Source organism: Brienomyrus brachyistius, unplaced genomic scaffold (genome assembly GCF_023856365.1).
Source record: "Brienomyrus brachyistius isolate T26 unplaced genomic scaffold, BBRACH_0.4 scaffold47, whole genome shotgun sequence".
In the NCBI taxonomy this organism is placed as follows: Eukaryota; Metazoa; Chordata; class Actinopteri; order Osteoglossiformes; family Mormyridae; genus Brienomyrus; species Brienomyrus brachyistius.
In genome coordinates, this window is record NW_026042322.1 from 2,192,890 (window position 1) to 2,207,440 (window position 14,551).

The 14,551-nt window shown below is 42.4% G+C and overlaps 1 protein-coding gene across 3 annotated transcripts; it reads right to left on the reverse strand.

The window, feature by feature from the left end:
• Positions 1–370: 370 nt before the first annotated feature.
• tmem154 (transmembrane protein 154) lies at positions 371–9,759 on the reverse strand. 3 transcript variants are annotated; one of them, XM_048999771.1, is made up of 9 exons: positions 9,584–9,759; positions 7,955–8,017; positions 7,654–7,695; positions 7,013–7,105; positions 6,276–6,416; positions 5,996–6,047; positions 4,063–4,139; positions 3,400–3,450; positions 371–1,505 (listed from the first exon to the last, which is right to left on the reverse strand). In XM_048999771.1, exons 1-8 carry the CDS (start codon positions 9,672–9,674, stop codon positions 3,413–3,415), a joined length of 597 nt encoding a protein of 198 aa, XP_048855728.1. In that variant the 5' UTR covers positions 9,675–9,759; the 3' UTR covers positions 371–1,505; positions 3,400–3,412. The 3 variants fall into 3 exon arrangements, with proteins under 3 accessions (XP_048855728.1, XP_048855727.1, XP_048855726.1); XM_048999770.1 differs by having other exon boundaries at positions 371–1,569; positions 6,276–6,446; positions 9,584–9,756; XM_048999769.1 differs by having other exon boundaries at positions 6,276–6,446; positions 9,584–9,755.
• Between the last annotated feature and the right edge of the window lie 4,792 nt (positions 9,760–14,551).

Below are 14,551 nucleotides of genomic sequence, written 5' to 3' on the forward strand. Positions count from 1 at the left end.
CCTCGGAAGATCCCTGTCCCCGCACCCATTTTCTGCTTCTATGAGCTCTATTATGACCTAATGATGCACAGCTGAGGCCAAGAGGTAAGGGATCTGGGCGGGGGGGGACTCACGTAACACGGAGACGTGAGGCGGGACATTGGACACCCGGCGAAAAGATGGGTCGTCCAGGTAGAACGACAGCCAGATGTGTTCGCTTACGAGCCGTCCAGTAGATTTGGACGTGACCTGCATAACGACACTGTTCGCCCACGGCCTAGCTATTCCGCAAAAAAAGACGCAAGTTTCACCAAATTTCACGAGTAGCATAATGTTATAGCACCCAATTAACTATTACTTATGAAAACAAGCTATTACAAGAACAAAAATATAAAGCTTTTGTTTCAAGAGTTTAATTTCCAAAATGCAAAAACAGATAAAAGCTTAGGCAGAGCGGCAAAAAGGTAAAATACCTAATTTAATACATTTATAAATATATGCGACTGACAAAAAACATTAAGAGCTTTTCTGGCACTGCAAACTCTCATCTCCCCCTAATCCGGTAACCGATGAAATTATTCGTGGCAGGTATCACCGTCCACGACTAAGGTGATATACTGTCGAAGGTAGAACACTGCATTCATGATCAATGTTTGAAGGCTTCTGTAAGAACGAGGAATTAGGCTGGAATTCTCACCGCACATGCGCAAATCCTCCCGCTAACAGCGGCGAACGTTATTTCTATGGGAAATTACATTTGATAATGTTTATGCGACCCACTTGAAAAATCACTGTTTTCCCCTACCCATCCTCCTAAATTACTAAGATATTTTTATTATCCTGTCTATATCAAAGAGGCACGTGGAATGGTACTTAAAAGTTGTCGGCACAGAAAATAGGAGAGCGGCACATGGAGTTACCACCCGTACACGATTTTCTTCTCCTGAAGGTTGAATGGCGAAAACATTTAAAAGAAGTGTAAGTAATGAAAAGCGCATACACACTGTCACACGCCCATCCGAGAACGGCCAGGTCCCTGTAAACACGCTATGCAAGAATACGACATATCCAGTGCCACAGAAAACATCATGTCCGACCATTCCCATCCCGGTACTGTGCAGGTTCCGGAGTAAAAAAATAAAAACCAGAGGAAAAATGTATCCCCCGCCTTTTCCGCGGCAAAATCCTTTTATGAGAATCTACTTAAGTTTTATGAATGAATGTTTTATGAACGGAAATAGATGTATTAACTTATGTCCACTGTTTTCTTATGAGGTGTACACGAATATACTAATAAAACAGGGCATAAAGTGATTATGATAAGGACTTTTAACAAGACTTTCCATTTGCTTTCATTTACTATAGCATGATGCTCTTTGTGGTATCAGTCAACCAATGAGAAAAGTAATCCATGGTAATCTGCAGTCCTCAGGCCATTGTTGTGGTGGCAGAAAGATTCGGGCCGGTCGTGATGTCCAGTCCAAATGGGGCAGCATGAGGAGTCTCCGTTGCACTCTCATGGGGGCCTGCGATGGACAGCAGTGTCAGTATCTTAGCAGGCGGGGTAGCTGCAGGTGACTCTGCAGGGGGCTGTGTGGACAGAGAGTGAGTGCATCTTGTGGAATCGTTTACAGTCATGCATAGATTTTATGTGGGACTGCTCTATCCCTCAGTACATGCATCCAACAGAAGACCTACGCCTCTTGCTCACATCTATGAGAGGGGCAGGGCTAAATATGGGACACTGCAGGGGTATTTATGAGAGGGGTGGAGCTAAAGATGGGACACTGCAGGGATATCTATGACAGGGGTGGGGCTAATTATGGGACACTGTAGGGGTGTCTGAGTGGGGTGTGGCTAAAGATGGGACACTGCAGGGATATCTATGAGAGGGGTGGAGCTAAAGATGGGACACTGCAGGAGTGTTTGAGAGGGGCGGAGCTACATATGGGACACTGCAGTGGTGTTTGAGAGGGGCGGAGCTGAAGATGAGTCACTGTGGGGTGTTTTAGAGGGGCAGAGCTAAAGATGAGACCCTGGGCTGTTTGAGAGGGGCGGAGCTAAAGATGGGACACTGCAGGGGTGTTTAAGAGAGGGGCGGAGCTAAAGATGGGACACTGTGGGGTGTTTGAGAGGGGCGGAGCTAAGGATACGGCACCATCCCCCAAACACTCCCCGAAACACAACTATATTCAAACAGACATCACTGAACACAAGGCCAGTGCCCAGGGCTGAGGTCAGCGCCCAGAGCCCGCAGTGGTCGTATCAGGCAGCAGTGGGGTCATGTGTCCACCCACAGACAATCGGGGCAGTTTTTCAGGACACTGTGCATCTCGCACAATCTGCCATTTCTTTCCTGGTTCCGTCGCCACAAAACTTGCTGAATGCGTCTGTGTCGGTGCATGGGCAGCGTTATGCCAAGCCTGCACAGATGTACCTCTAACACCCTCAAAACTGCACCATACAGACTCAAACGCTTCCCAGCAGTGAGCGAGGATTACGGTGCCAAAGCCAAAACTCCAATACATGAATAAATCTGCTTTTAGACACACTAGCGACAGCTACCAGAAGGGTAAGAATGATCCCTTTGTCAACATTTGGCCTAATTAACAAAGGAAAAATTAAGAGAGTAATGAATGCTTAGGAAACCAAGGGGGGTACGTTTTCTCTTTTCATGACTGAAAATATTATTCACTCATTTACTCGGTTCAATGCATTTACAAATAACCTTATGGCTTTTGCTCTAACACCTGTATAAATGTTCCTCCTGCAGTGTGATCAGTGGAACAGGTGCCTGACCACACCCCCCAGTGAAGGACAGGCCACGAGCACTTGATTGACAGCTAAACAAAGCAACAGGGTCTCGGTCGTAAGGGCACCGTAAAAGGCGGAACGTTTAGGTTCAGAAAGTACAAATCCAGACCAAGATTTTGTTCCAACCGACTAACAGAGTGCTCTGTGACTGTGGCTCTGTGAACTGGTTGGTTGAAAGAAAATCTTGGTCTGGATTTGTACTTTCTGGCCCTGAACTTTGTACCTCTGCCTAAGGGCCACAGTTCATGGTGCATATCTAAACAGGAGCAAGGAACAGTGAATGCCAGAGCTTCGTAATTCAAAAATCCCAAGAAAGACAAATAAGCTTTATCAGCTAATGCATAATAAAAAAAGAGAAATAATGCTGATGTTTTGCTGAGGCTGTTAGAGCACTAAAGGTCTGTCATTTTACGCTGCATTATATTTTGCCCTGTCTGGTAAGTCACACTCGAGAGTGAGGGTTTCGGTAGCAAGTCGCCCCGCATGCCGGTTCCTGTTAAGTTACCGGCAGTGGAAGGCTGCCTAACCGAGTGACCCACGGAAACAGCGACACTGCAATTTGAGGGAAAAAAGGGTCAATGTGTATAATTTCAGAAATGTACACACCTGAAACGCTGTTTTAGTTTTCGTGTCTGGAATCCAGGCCGCTTCCCACAGCTGTGAAAAACAGATAAACAAGCCTATAAACCAGGTGCTGAGAGCTGGATCCAAGTCCATTAAACCATTAGCTTACATGACAAATGCTTCGAGGTCTGCTTAAGGCACCTCCATGCATTGGAGACCAATATGAGACGTTTGACAATAATATATTCAAATAAAAAGGTTCCCCCCTCCCCAATTTTCATGTTTCTTATATTCCATGAAAACAGTTCATAGTACAAACCTAAGCTATATATCACACACTGATTTGCGTTTCATATATTCGGAAAAAACACATGAACGGATTTTTGGATGCCTTAGCTGGCTTCATTATTTGAAAATATAGTATTCATACGACCTCTTCTGGCGGAAAACTGTACTGCAGGACGGTTGTGCGTTTATGAAATAAATATATAAATATAGATTGCTACGTATACAAATTCAGAGCTCAGACCTCACATATCTGGTGCTGAGCAATGTAATGAGTTGCAAATACATATAATTAAATGTTAAAAGCAGGACTATTTGATCAAGGTAATAAAATGTATTGGTAGTTTGTGGGTGCTCACATTAAACAATATTGTTAATAACTGAACTCTGCCGTCTGGAATACTAACAATGGTCACTCACAGTCTTTGGAAATCCACTTATCCAGATCCTCCATCTCTAATTCCAGGACAGACGGAACGTCTTCCTCAAACTTAGGCCTGGAGAGACAAAATTTGGGTTTAAGAAACAATGGTGGACTGACGAAGCTTCTGCTTGCAGATTAATCTTGATTTGACTGCTGAACTCCAGAGATACAGCACGAGAAAAAAAAAACTTGTATGTATGATATTTCCATCCATCCAATTTCCAACCTCAAATCCAGCACAAGGTCATGAGAGGCTCTGGAGCTCATCCCAGCAGCACAGAGCACTAGGAAAGAGATTGCCATGGACAGGATGCCAGTCATTCAATTGATACACACATTCACACACGTACAATCACACTACGGGCAATCTAGCAACAGCAATTCACTTTGTGTGTCCAAACCAGCTGAAATGCTGCTAGCGTCCAGAAGGGGGTGCTACACCCACAGACACGGCCATGCAACCAATTTTACAGGAGTACGATCCGACATTTTTTTCTATATTAATATACGTTTCTACACAACAAATGTTCCCTTCACCAGTTGACTAATATGTAGCAATCTAGTCATTATTCATTAATATAATCGGGCAGAAGTAATTTACGCATAAATAGGTGCAGCTGACTAACTGGCAGTTCCTGAGTAACATCAAAACTAAGACAAATGGCTTGGTTCAAAGACACCTCGGTCAAACAGGATATCACACATGCCGCAGGTCTTTGAAGCATCAGAGTCTTCAGTTATGACACTGACAGTCCGTCACTGTTCACGTTGGCCTTCCAAACTTTCGATGATGTGCACGTTACAGGCTCAGCTACACCCCGAACTGAGTCACGAAACATTACATCTGCAAATCCCCGAGACAAAGAGCCTGACTCCATTTAAAAGCCTAAAATCGTAGTCGTGTCAGTGAGTTACATGCGTCAGTGGTTGGACTTGAGTCAAAAACAAGTCACACACAAACACAAAAGCGTTCTCTTTCTCAACACGAGAGGGTTACCTCCAAAACAAGAGTTTCACGCTCACAATCAACTGGCAGTGTCACAAAAGGCCACGTCTTTCAATTAAACGTGATTCACAGTGAGGCGTGATCGAGAATTAATATAAAGTGTAAGTTCCTAAAGCAAAACAGGCTGACTGCAGAAATTATCTACCACACCCCTGCTGACAAAACCAGGAAGTGAACAACAAGAAACCTGACCCAGATTGTAACAAAGCACCACTGAATGAGTTGGGGACAAAAGACCATGAGACATGGCAAATAAACTAGTCAATAGAAATGACTTCATTTTCAGTCTGTCAGCTTGGTTAGTTACTTCTTCCATAGTTTTAAAAACAACTCACTCGCCATCACAGGCTGTACAGGAAATCAAAGGGGCCATCACGTGATAGGAACCTGGTTCATTTCACCAGGTAAACAGAGATGATCCTACTGGTAATGGTTACATATTATGTTAAAACCCAAGGGCTCTATGTCTCCAGGGTCGGTGTCATGTTATTAGGTAAGGAGTTATTGTGTCTCCCCCACCCAAGACAACATCCTTATTATATTTTAGTGTTATTTTAATAAAGCCGTAAATCCGAAAACAAACATATTGTCAAAAATTATCCTGAATTTTTTGGGTTACAGTTTAGGTTGATGACTTTTAACACCATTGCCTAGAGTCGCCATACATCTTGTCTGGCACGATCGACCCCCCCCCCCCCCCACCTGACAAATTGTGTCATCATGAGAACCATCATCAGATTTGTTCTGGTCCCGACACGTGAATCATCCCTGTTACAAACCAAAGCTAATGTTCTCGGAAAGAACGTCGCATATGTGGGAGTGGACAGGCACCTGACCGTGTGTAAAAATACACACAGATCATTGGCCAATCAAGTCAGATGCATTAAATGCCCTGTCTGGTATCAGTGAAAGATTGAACTTACATTGGAATCTTTTCTCCATTGTCTCTGAATAATTCCTCATCCTTTGCTTTATCTGAAAGAGAAACAGTATTTTTGTAACACTGATTTCGTGACTAACATTAAAACAAAAAAGGTCAGCGCATCCCGCTAACCATTTATCGATTTAAAAATACGATTAAATTTGAAATGATTCCCTGTCCAGTCACAAGTTTCTAGCACTGCATTAATTGGTTGGATTTTCTTTTGGCTGCCGGGGCCACATCAGTTAAGCGGAGGTTGCAAGACACATGACTACACTTACGCAAGCTGTTGAATTGGCTCTTCTGCCTTCGCCTGACAAGAACAACAGCGATAAGGCCCACTACCACCAGCAGAAGGACCAGTGGGACAGCCATCGTCAAGGTGCTCAACTCCACCTCGTGCTTAGAATTGCTGCCAGGCCCTGCAGTGATTGACGGTTTTGAGAGACCAGCTAGGAATAAAAAATAAGAGCCTATATTATTAGAGAGGTCAAGTCAAATGACTCTTGCGTAACTTCCATGTGCACTGCCATTAACAGTCTCAAAATGAGCTGCTAACACAGTCATTTTGTAAGAAGAAAAATCATGTTCTGCTGGGAGGCTTGACTCAAACACAGCACAGTGTCATTTCTTGAAAGTTCATTTACCTGGCACTTTTATCCTAACTGACTTATAGTAGACGGAAGGGTTACAATATATGTGCATTTCCTGGGATCTGAACCCATGATCCTTTGTGTCGTTAGTGTATCGCTAGTGATGGCCAAATGAAGCTTCATGAACCATTTGCTGTATTTTTTCACCCCACTAGATGGCGCTTTCTATTCCAAAAATGGCTCAAATCATGCACCAAAGCAAACCAAGAGCACCAACTAGTGGGGTCAGAAAATACAGCAAATGGTTCATGAAGCTTCATTTGGCCGTCACCACATAGCACTCTACTTGTTGAGCTGCAGGAGCCATCAGACATGCATGGAGTCCACTAGAAGCAGCCGCCCAATAAGAAAGTTTTCATACTGACCTTTCTCTCGAACGGGACCCCCGGTAGTAAGATTTATGCGCCTGCCTTCATGATTTTCATCTCCTACGGCTTCGACAGGCCAGGCCTCTTCACCTAACATTTCGGAAACAGCCTTTATTTACCGTATGTCACAGCATGCTACAGTAAGGGCCTGATACAGGACATTTAGAGCCAGTTTCAATGCTGATACAAGTTGGGTCATGTGACAGGTCTGAGCCATCAGCATGCAACTAAAACAGTAAAGGGAAAAGAAGGATTTAGCTCAGTGGTTCTGAACTGTTTACCCTCAGAATCCATGTTTTTTTCCTGGTCATTAAATCTTGACCCAAATTTTGAGCCATATTTATTTTGCAAGAAAGTAGTCCATAAAATTTTGTAAACAGGGCTGTACCTTGAAATTCTGTGCCACCTTGGGCACCCAGCCAATTTCTACGTGTAATATCAGTGCCCCATTTAAATAATGGGTCCCTTAAATCTGCCAGGGTATCTACGCCCCTCCAACGCTCCTGATTATACATAGAATTCAATGATGTTAGAAAAAGGAATTCAATTTTTTTTTTCAGCTACACTTTCGGATTGCGACTCACCAGTTGCCTTATGGTTTCAAACCCCCAGACCTCAAATATCTGTTTGAACTTTACCTGAGTTCGGTAACTGGACTTCTTCTGCACCTGCATCCATGGCTTCAGAAAAAGAGTGGTAGAGTGAGGAGGCAATTTTAGAGTAGATAACAGCAGAGCTATTTTATTAATGCTATACTTGAATTTGATGCTGTAACAAAGCATTCAACAGTCACGTGCAAAACTACGTCATAACGAAGTGAAACGAATGAGGACTATTAGTGGCAGGTGTCATAATTGACATAATTGTTACATTGTACGTTAAGTGCATTTCGTAATTCGGCACCAAACGCAGAAGCAACGCCTCCCGCCAAAGGTTTACCTGAGTTCTCAGGATCGTGGGTCTCCAGCTCACTCTCCGCAGTGGGTAGCTGCTCGCCCAACACTGAAAAGTAACAGGCCTGGTTATGAAAACTCCTCATTGCGTTTGTTTAGCCAGCTAAAAACCACACAGCCAGACAGGCAGTGAAGCAAGAGAGACGCATCTTAGGTGTCAATCCAACCAAAAGTGCAATAAAGTCTCTGCACCGCCATCATTACAACCCCACAGACTGCCAGATTTTCGCTTCTGTGGCAAACCTCAGTTCGCACCATCTAAGAAAATTCTGGATAATTCTTATTCTGGATAAGTCTGGGTTACATCCTCCGCAGATTGACGCTTGACAGTAATAAACACGCTATATCTCTACAGGAGTTATTACTATTCTAAACCGATTAGCTTTACTTAAATCACTGGTTTCTTTTCAACGTTTATACGTAATGCAGTTTTATTTTAACGAAACCCCAGACATCGGGGATATGTATAAAGATTAAACTTGAAGTGAATTCAGTTTTAAACAACAAATATTAATGCGATAAAATGTATTGTACTAACGGTGTTGCTACATTAAATATACCAGATAACATACAAAACGATGAACCTTTATAACTTTCTAGAACTACTATTAATATGTAACAAGATATAAATATTTAGGCATATGTATTTCCTCATATTTCCTCATAAACGCAGCTGGCGAGTTAACTCATCGCACAAAATCCTGGGTGTAACTTTTCCAGACCAAATATTTCATAATATCCTGTCAGGAGTTTCGATTCCCTCAGCTGTGTTTACTCACACGTTATACGATTTTTTGGTTCATTTCTAACGGTAACGAGCTGTAACGTCTCGTACTAATTCCATGGGCAAAGTATATAGACAAATGGCAGCTTTTCATTCCCAGTGGCAGGTAGAAGGTAGTGGCCCGTGACTGGGCTAGACCATTTTATTGTTCTTAAAACCGTTTTAGCAGGAAACGAAAGGACCACTTTCACACAGGGCCCCTAAAAACAGCTGGATCCCGCCTCAACTGCGTTAATGTTTCCGAATAAGGTGCGGGTCCTTACAATCTCGAGGAGGGTTTCCGGTCTTTCGCAGCTGGCGAGACAGTATGAAGACTGCCCAGCTGTCTATTATAAGTACACCTTTGTTAACAGTCACTTCATATTAGATGAGCAGCAAAAAAAGAAATTTTATCACCAAAATAAATGACCGTCAGATTTTTAAATTGAAATGTTTCTCCCAGACCCTTTCCCTCTAATATAAGTGATGGGTAAAAAAAAAACAACTACGAGGAAAGAATAAGATTTAATACATTGTTTTGGCGGCTCTTATCGTCGGTATAGGATGCCTACCATTGTAGGTTTTTAGCCTATTTTTAAAGTATATTTTAAATTTTTGTTTCTTTACCAATAAAAGAAGACACCGTTAAACAGAGAAAGCATAAACAGCACCAAAATTCAACCCCCCCCCCCCCAAAAAAAAGACACACTAGATGCTTTCAATGACCACAACGCCACATAAATCCCCAACCATCCTGCCCCTCATTGAAGTTCTCATCTCCTTTTGCCAAGAGAAGAAGAGGAGTGGAAGCTTGTCGTCCCTCATTGGGATAAAGAGCCGTTCCATACCTACCGGAGCCCAGAGCAGCGGCCGTCACCAGTAGGACCAGTAGGGTCATCTTGTGGCCCCTGTTCAGCCCTCTATCCTCACCAGAAGCAGGCATGGTGCCATTGAACCACGACTTGCGCTGCGGCTGTCATGACATCCTCTACTTCCTGTTTCCTGATTAGGCTTTTGACTCACCTACATTTCTTTTTTCTCTTTAGCAAAAACAAGAAATCTTTCGGATGTGATGCAATCAGGCTGTGAGCTGCCGAGCATGTAGCCACAGGCCCGGCAGCTGACTCAGAACGCTTCACATTCCCCCAGCTAAGGTACATGGACATGCCAAAGAAAGAGGAAAAACACAAGCACTGAATCCACTGAAGAGAAGAGACGACTTTAAAAGACTTTCAAAGGCGTAAAGATTAGTCTGAACATGCAGTTCCTCTTTTGCATTTAAGTTTTCCGGTGACATTGAGTGGCAAAAACATTCAGTGCAACTTTGCATGTATTCCACTCAGCAAAAACCGTCTAGTCCACTATTGCGTACTGTTATCAGATTCATGCCACTATGTTGTAAAAAGCAGAGAAGCTGACATAAGATAAGTCAAGAGCTCTGTTTTTTTGCTGGGGATAAGGAAAAGATAGATGAAAGGTGCAGTTTGCATGCTTAAACACAACCATTTGCAACTGAAATTGTTATTGTCAAGGGATATCCTGGTTTACTTTTGGGCTGTTGGACTAGATAAGTGCTTCGTTGATAAATTTGCGGACAGAGGGATGAAAGGATGGATGGATAGTGCATTGTCAGAATTCATAGACCTTTCATCCGTTGGTATCAGCTATAGAAAAACACCCTGGCCTAAAGCATGAGAATCATGAGGAGTCTACTTAACAGGGACTGTTACTCCTCCCCTTTCACTGCACGTATGCTGGGGGGGGCTGATCTGCTGGGGGGTGGTCAGTTGAAGCAGCTCCTTGCCCCAAATACCCAAATGACATTTTCTCCACTGGCTTAGATTATAGGAGGGGGGTGGAGGGGTGTGACCCCCCCAATAATTAAAACCAGCCAATACCACCCCCTGGATCCCCTTAAATGGGTGGAGACCTCAACACCCCCCCCAATGCTCAAGCCAAAGCTATGCACTTGTCTTCCACCATGGACAGATCCGTCATGGTAAAAGCACTGAAATTATTCACTTACACGCTGAGGCACAGATAGGCTGCTATGTGATCTGGGAGCTGCCCGTGAGACGAATCAGGCTGGTACACGCCAGTGAATCACGGACACAGCGAGGCATGTGTCACCTTATTTAATTCAGAATAACAAAGAATAACAAAGGAAACTATTGAATCGCCGACTTCAGTTAAGCTGTCATGACACCATGAGGCATTGTGATTAAGTGGGAGGGGATTATTTAAGCCAAGACAGGACACTTTCGAGACCAGTTTATTTCTGTGGGTTCTATTTTTGTATGCTTTTGGCACCGGAGCATAGAACATAAGCTGATTCACCTCCAGGAAATACTTAATAAAATAAAATATGAGAGCTCACATACTGAGAATTTATTGCTGACTGTGGCAAATTCTACAATTTTATCAGATGTGAACTATATTAAACTCTGAATGCAGCGTGTGGGTTATTTCTTGGCACAGCGCAAGCTCTTAAACTCATTTATTAAGACACACAGTTGCAGATTGACTCATGGTCAATAGATTTCATTTATAGGTGACAATTGCATTCATCTGACGTTTCCAGAAAGGCACACGAGATCCTTTTTTTCTGTGTTAGATGAAGTGAGGCACCAATGGTGTACATCTTCTGCATTTTTCAACCATCGCAACATCACAACTAGGTAGAAGCTCATCTGAGTTACATACTTTACTATCTTTATCAGCTCATACACAAATACAACTTTACTCCCAGTTCATAAAAAGCACTGAAGTACATTAAAACGTGAGGATTGGTTAGCTGCAGACTCCCTCCCCTTTGTGAAATGATAAGTCATTTGCCACTCTTTGGTTTAATTTCTGGTACATTATTGGCAAATTTCACTGTTAGCACAGAGAACTGTTGCTCAGACATTATTTCTAAATTAGCATCCAGACTGCTATAGTCCAAAATCTTATCCAAGAAGACCAGTAAAGAAAGGGACCAGCACATCACATGGCACACACACGAAAAGGTACACCTAAACCACATGTGATTGGGTTTTATGAAGATACCAGGATTTCCAATGAGAGTATATTGCATGTAGAGAGCACAGTGAGAGTATACTATATGTAGAGAGCACAGTGAGAGTATACTTTATGTAGAGAGTACAATGAGAGGATACTGTATGCAGAGAGTACAATGAGAGGATACTGTATGCAGAGAGTACAATGAGAGGATACTGTATGCAGAGAGTACAATGAGAGGATACTGTATGCAGAGAGTATAATGAGAGGATACTGAATGTAGAGAGTACAATTAGAGGATACTGTATGCAGAGAGTACAATGAGAGGATAATGAATGTAGAGAGTACAATTAGAGGATACTGTATGCAGAGAGTACAATGAGAGGATACTGTATGCAGAGAGTACAATGAGAGGATACTGAATGTAGAGTATAATTAGAGGATACTGTATGCAGAGAGTACAATGAGAGGATACTGTATGCAGAGTACAATGAGAGGATACTGAATGTAGAGTACAATTAGAGGATACTGAATGTAGAGTACAATTAGAGGATACTGTATGCAGAGAGTACAATGAGAGGATACTGTATGCAGAGTACAATGAGAGGATACTGAATGTAGAGTACAATTAGAGGATACTGTATGCAGAGAGTACAATGAGAGGATACTGAATGTAGAGAGTACAATTAGAGGATACTGTATGCAGAGAGTACAATGAGAGGATAATGAATGTAGAGAGTACAATTAGAGGATACTGTATGCAGAGAGTATAATGAGAGGATACTGTATGCAGAGTACAATGAGAGGATACTGAATGTAGAGTACAATTAGAGGATACTGAATGTAGAGTACAATTAGAGGATACTGTATGCAGAGAGTACAATGAGAGGATACTGTATGCAGAGAGTACAATGAGAGGATACTGAATGTAGAGAGTACAATTAGAGGATACTGTATGCAGAGAGTACAATGAGAGGATAATGAATGTAGAGAGTACAATTAGAGGATACTGTATGCAGAGAGTATAATGAGAGGATACTGTATGCAGAGAGTACAATGAGAGGATACTGAATGTAGAGTATAATTAGAGGATACTGTATGCAGAGAGTACAATGAGAGGATACTGTATGCAGAGTACAATGAGAGGATACTGAATGTAGAGTACAATTAGAGGATACTGAATGTAGAGTACAATTAGAGGATACTGTATGCAGAGAGTACAATGAGAGGATACTGTATGCAGAGTACAATGAGAGGATACTGAATGTAGAGTACAATTAGAGGATACTGTATGCAGAGAGTACAATGAGAGGATACTGTATGCAGAGTACAATGAGAGGATACTGAATGTAGAGAGTACAATTAGAGGATACTGTTTGCAGATTCGAGCCGCATCCACCGACCGATCATAGGTTAGGAAACATCGAAACAACAGAATTTACAGCTAATTTTAAACCACTATCGCACATCTGGAAGCTGCGGCCAGAATGCTACTCATGAATATCTTCCGTTTCTGTATCTGTTCTGCAATCAGATAGCAAAGTACTCGACAATTAGTACAAGGGATTCCGAATATGAATTGATGTTGAAGGACTGTCCTGTCTGTTAACTTGGCGCTACCACGGGCGTTGAGAAATTATGCAGGGTTGTCGGATCTCACGCAATTGGCGTGGCACTCACGCAAGAAATCTAACGGCAAATCGATATTGTTTCATTGTAAATCTAACTTTAGCTACATAAAAACGTTGGGAAAGTTTGCAAACCCTACAGACTATTTCCACTTACATACATGTAAACAACTGTGCAGGCTTGTCTCGAATTGAAAATCTCACGTCAGACTGCTGACCGAAGTTGGCAGCGCTGCATTGTGGATTAAAAATGTGCAAACCGCACTATATGTACAATATCTGGTGAAATACACATAAAATTGCAGCAAAAGATAAAACATAAGCAGAGCGTGCTTATGAAGAGAAATATTTTTGAGTCTTTTTTTTCTTTAAAAAAATAACTTTTTCTCAGCTCCACCTAGTGGTGGAGAATTGAATTTGCAAAGAAAAGCGTTGCCAAGTTATAACATTACATTGTTGTTAATGTTCCACTGTAACTTCAGCAGGAGGACAGACAACCACTGCAATATAAGTGAATTCTAGGAGTAGAGGTATGAATTTCACCCCCAGTCTTTCTATGCTGAATTGGTGTCTCAACCCCCCCCAAATGATCCTGTACTAGATCCAGTAAGCCAGCATTTCTCAACCCAGTTTCCAGGGTCTGCCAGACAGTTCACAGTTTTGTTCCCACCCAGTTTCCGGCCAATGAAGGACACCGAACACCTGGTACAACTTTGTTGGGAGCTGGGAGGGATGAGAAATGTGGACTGTTTTGGATTCCCCGTGGACTGGTTTGAGAAGCACTGCTGTAAGTCATTGGTGATGGATGGCTGTTTGTGGTATGACAATTTTTAGTCCAAATATAACTATGCAAAGGCCTTCTTCAATACTGAAGGTGGCTTTTTTCCGTACCCCAGACCAACAGGACAGGAATGTGCAAGAAAAAAATGACTGGATTATGGCATTCTTTATTAAAAAGGTACTAAAATCCTTAAGCTGGCCAAATATTACTTACAAACATAGCAATCCCATCAATACCAATAAACACCACGCAGTCACTAAGCAATGGGTCTCGAGGGATATCTATGTGGACATTTTATTTAAAATTGGACCAATATCAGCTTCTCTTTCTCATCACCATTATCATCCCCTTCAATTCAGCAACAGTACACGTGAAAATACAACCTCCCTCTAAATGCACAGACGTAGAATA

Excerpts from the sequence above, each read along its gene's own strand:
- tmem154 (XM_048999770.1), bottom strand. The coding sequence starts at position 9,674 with ATGCCTGCTTCTGGTGAGGATAGAGGGCTGAACAGGGGCCACAAGATG. Across the intron at positions 7,696-7,954 it reads CCACGATCCTGAGAACTCAG|CCATGGATGCAGGTGCAGAA; the intron begins GTAAACCTTTGG and ends CTTTTTCTGAAG. Across the intron at positions 3,451-4,062 it reads TAAGTGGATTTCCAAAGACT|CTGTGGGAAGCGGCCTGGAT; the intron begins GTGAGTGACCAT and ends TGTTTTTCACAG.